General features: G+C 50.5%; 1 protein-coding gene across 1 annotated transcript in view; it reads left to right on the top strand.

Moving 5' to 3' along the window:
- The window catches only part of kirrel3l (kirre like nephrin family adhesion molecule 3, like), a gene marked incomplete at both ends in the record, with an annotated part of 66,987 nt that extends 63,952 nt beyond the window's left edge, over positions 1-3,035 (top strand). The window contains 3 exons of the mRNA XM_080744219.1: positions 154-243; positions 1,728-2,069; positions 2,661-3,035. Of these exons, the coding sequence (XP_080600345.1) occupies positions 154-243; positions 1,728-2,069; positions 2,661-3,035 (807 nt within the window). The remainder of the gene's footprint in view (positions 1-153; positions 244-1,727; positions 2,070-2,660) is intronic.
- Between the last annotated feature and the right edge of the window lie 603 nt (positions 3,036-3,638).

Raw genomic sequence — 3,638 nt, 5'->3', positions numbered from 1 at the left:
CCCCTCTCCTCTCCTCTCCTCTCCTCTCCTCTCCTCCCCTCCCCTCCCCTCCCCTCTCCTCTCCTCTCCTCTCCTCTCCTCCCCTCCCCTCTCCTCTCCTCTCCTCTCCTCTCCTCCCCTCTCCTCTCCTCTCCTCCCCTCCCCTCCCCTCAGGCTCCAAACAGCAGTGAGTCTCCTGGGACGTCCCGGACGGAGCACAGTGACCTTCTGGAGGAGGATGAAGATGAGAGGTCCGACATCAAGGTAAAAATAATATCATCATCATAATAATAATAATAAACCTGACGCTCCGCTGTCTCCCGTGAACCCCGGTGTCCTTCCCTGTTCTGACACACTTCTGTGTCCTCTGCTTTATTCTCAGCTGGAAGTATTGTCCTTCTACTTACATCTCAGAGACAAACAGGGACGTGCTGGACATTGGGAAAAGCGGGACAACTCCCGAACGGCTGTTTCATTCCCAGTTCCATTTTGGGGGCTGGGCGGCCATTTCTTTTTTTCGTAAAGCAAAGCCCTGCTTCATCATACAAGGCTGTTGCACAAAAGTTGTGAAAACAGCAGATCTACAAGCACACAACGCCTCGCACACACAACGCCTCGCACCGCGAGGCGTTGTGTGCTTGTAGATCGGCTGTTTTCACTAGTTAAATCATTTTTTAAATGATAAATACAAAACAAACAGTTTTGGACATACAAGGTTTCCACCCGACAACGACAAAATATAACTCATGTAATTGGCCCACTGGCTTGTTACTTGTCATGATCGGAAATGGCAAATCTTTGAGTAGCAGCAGCGCTATAGAGAGAGATCTCTCTCTATAGCGCGCAATGAGGGCCTCGCTCTCCAACTCTTTTTCCCGGGCTGAATCAGGGACCCAGCACGTCCCTGGAGACAAAATACTGTAATTTTACTCCACATCACTATTGTAGTGAGTTTGATCATTTGTGTAGTTGCACCAGGGCCTCCCAGATAATGTTTTTTTATTTTTGCGGCTCTACTCCTACCACATTTCTTTTGGCACGCACTTGGGCCATATGTCAAATCGACTGGCTTCATCGGGAATCGATTCCTTGCATTATTCTAAGAGATACGTTGTATATTATAGTTTAATTTATATAAATGTATTTGTGAATTAATTTTCTCCATTGACTTTAATAAAAATGTAACTTTTCCCAAACATGGAGGTGACTGACATCATACTGTAGATGTCTGACGTCATAGATCACATGAGACTGACACAGTATGTCCATATTATGGGCATTCCAAGATAGGGGCTAAATGTTGATGACATCATGGATCTCCATACATGGGCATAAAAGGGACAAGGACATTATCAAATGGGGACATGGACTGACAGATACGCACCTCAAGGCAACCACACTTTCTAGTTTAGTTACAATGTAGGAGTTTGATCATTAAATGATCAAAATCATCAAACTGCAAAGTATCGCTTGTAACATCATTTTAGTTACAAGTGAGACTTTGCAGATTTACGTTATTTGTACATTATTTACAGAGCCAATTATCAATAAAGCCTCAATAAATGATATACTTTGGCTCTAATAATCTGCATAAATGAGTATAGTTTTGTTTAATAATGCCAATACTTGGTATTGGAATTTTGCTTGTAAAAGTAAAAATAAAACGGAGTAGTAAAATTGGAGCACTTCTAACAAACTCTTCTCTCCTCTCCCACGGTTTGCCCTCCCCTTCCCCCTCCCCCCTCCAGGACCCCACCAACGGCTACTACAACGTGCGCGCCCACGAGGACCACCGTGCTCACGTGCGCGCCCACGGCGCCTCCACGGCGGCGGCGGCGGGCGGTGGCTTCTCCGAGTACGTGAGCCCGTCGCCCGGGTCGCGGCCGGGCGTCTACACGCCGTCCTCCCAGCTGCCGTCCTCGCCCAGCCCGCTGTACGGACAGCACGCCACCGGGGGCGCCGCCACGCCGCAGGCCCGTGGCGTGGCCCCCGCCCCCCTCATGTACGACTTCAACCACCGCTACGCCACCACCACCGGGGGGCGCTCCGCCTACGAGCAGCAGCAGGCCCAGGCCCAGGCTCAGCAACAGGCAAGTGGTGGAAAGTACCTGAGGGTCTATTAGAGTAATGTTAAAGGAGAATTTGGGGCAGCAATGTTCCTACCTTTTAAAAGTATCTTTTAGAAGCTTCCAGGATGTTCCAGCATGGGTTGTTTGTTCCAAAGAAGAAATATAGTCCTACCCAAACAGGCTTCAAAGTCCATTTTCTCGCTACACATCAGTCGCCGACACTGTTAGCAACACATAAAAGCTATTACTTCTCCAGGGGCGCGCCATTGTTGTTGTTAAAACACAGAACTCAGTTGAAATCCCTCCCTCCCTCCTCTACAATGCATGTGGATGGGACGTGGAAGTACCGCGTTTCTTTGGAAGAAACTGCTGGAACATCTTGGAAGATTCTCCTTTAACTCCATAGACACATACAAAACAGAAAAAAGTACAAAACTACCTCACCACCACGACAAGTAAAAAATATATTGACTTTTTTCTGGGTGGGTGTTATTGTTCCGCGCATTAGTCCAACGTTGCGTTCGTCTGACTCCATTACTGACTCTAACCACACGTGTAGCCATGTAGTCGGACTAAATGAGATGTAGGACTGACCTGTTCCCTTTCCAGCAGGCCCAACCAGCCGCCATCTACCCCGCCGACCCGCTCTACCACCACGGAGGCTCCGCCTACCTGCCCACGGGCACACCCACCAACACGGGCACCTACTGCACGGGCACACCCACCAACACGGGCACCTACTGCGCGGGTACGCCCACCAACACCGGCACCTACTGCGGCAGCGGCAGCAGCGGCGGCGGCCGCGCCTTCACCAGCTACGTGAAGCCTGTGGCGTCCTACGAGAAGGTGGACACCTGCTACGACCAATCGGACGAGGCCAGCAAGGTGTCGGGCTCCTCGCGCTTCTCCTACGCCTCGTCGCAGGTCTCCTCCTCGCAGCACAGCGACTACGGCCGGCCCTCGCAGCGCATGCAGACTCACGTGTGATTGGACCGCCGCGGAGGACAGACTCACGTGTGATTGGACCGCCGCGGAGGACAGACTCACGTTTGATTGGACCACTACAGAGGACAGGACTCGCATGTGACTGGACCAGAGTTTTTTTGTTACGAGGCAAAGACTGTGATCGAACCATTTTTTTTTAAGTGGCGGGAGAAAACAGACTCACATGTGATTGGACGAGAGTTTTTTTTGCGGCAGGTCGGGTCCAATGGGAGCTCGCATCGCGGGCTCATGAGATTACCTTAATTTATTCCCGCAGTCGTTAAGGACAGATTGGATCTATGGTTGCTGTTAGCCCATTGGCTCCCTGTGATGGTTGCTGTTAGGCCATTGGCTCCCTGAGATGTTTGCTGTCAGCCTATTGGCTCCTTGAGCCGGTTGCTGTCAGCCTATTGGCTCCTTGAACTGGTTTCTGTCAGCCTATTGGCTCCCTGAGCCGTTTGCTGTCAGCCCATTGGCTCACGTCACCGAAGTGTGCTTTTTTTTTTACCTCAGTGGGATATCCGTTTACCAAGATGGCCGCCGGAACCCGTGGCGGCTTTTTCCCTCAAAGGACTATGGGTAAAACACATCACGGGAAAAACTGTG

Source organism: Nannobrachium achirus (genome assembly GCF_963921795.1).
Source record: "Nannobrachium achirus genome assembly, chromosome: 2".
Classification (NCBI taxonomy): domain Eukaryota; kingdom Metazoa; phylum Chordata; class Actinopteri; order Myctophiformes; family Myctophidae; genus Nannobrachium; species Nannobrachium achirus.
Note: the sequence above shows the minus strand (reverse complement) of the source record. Positions and strands in the feature narration are given on the sequence as shown.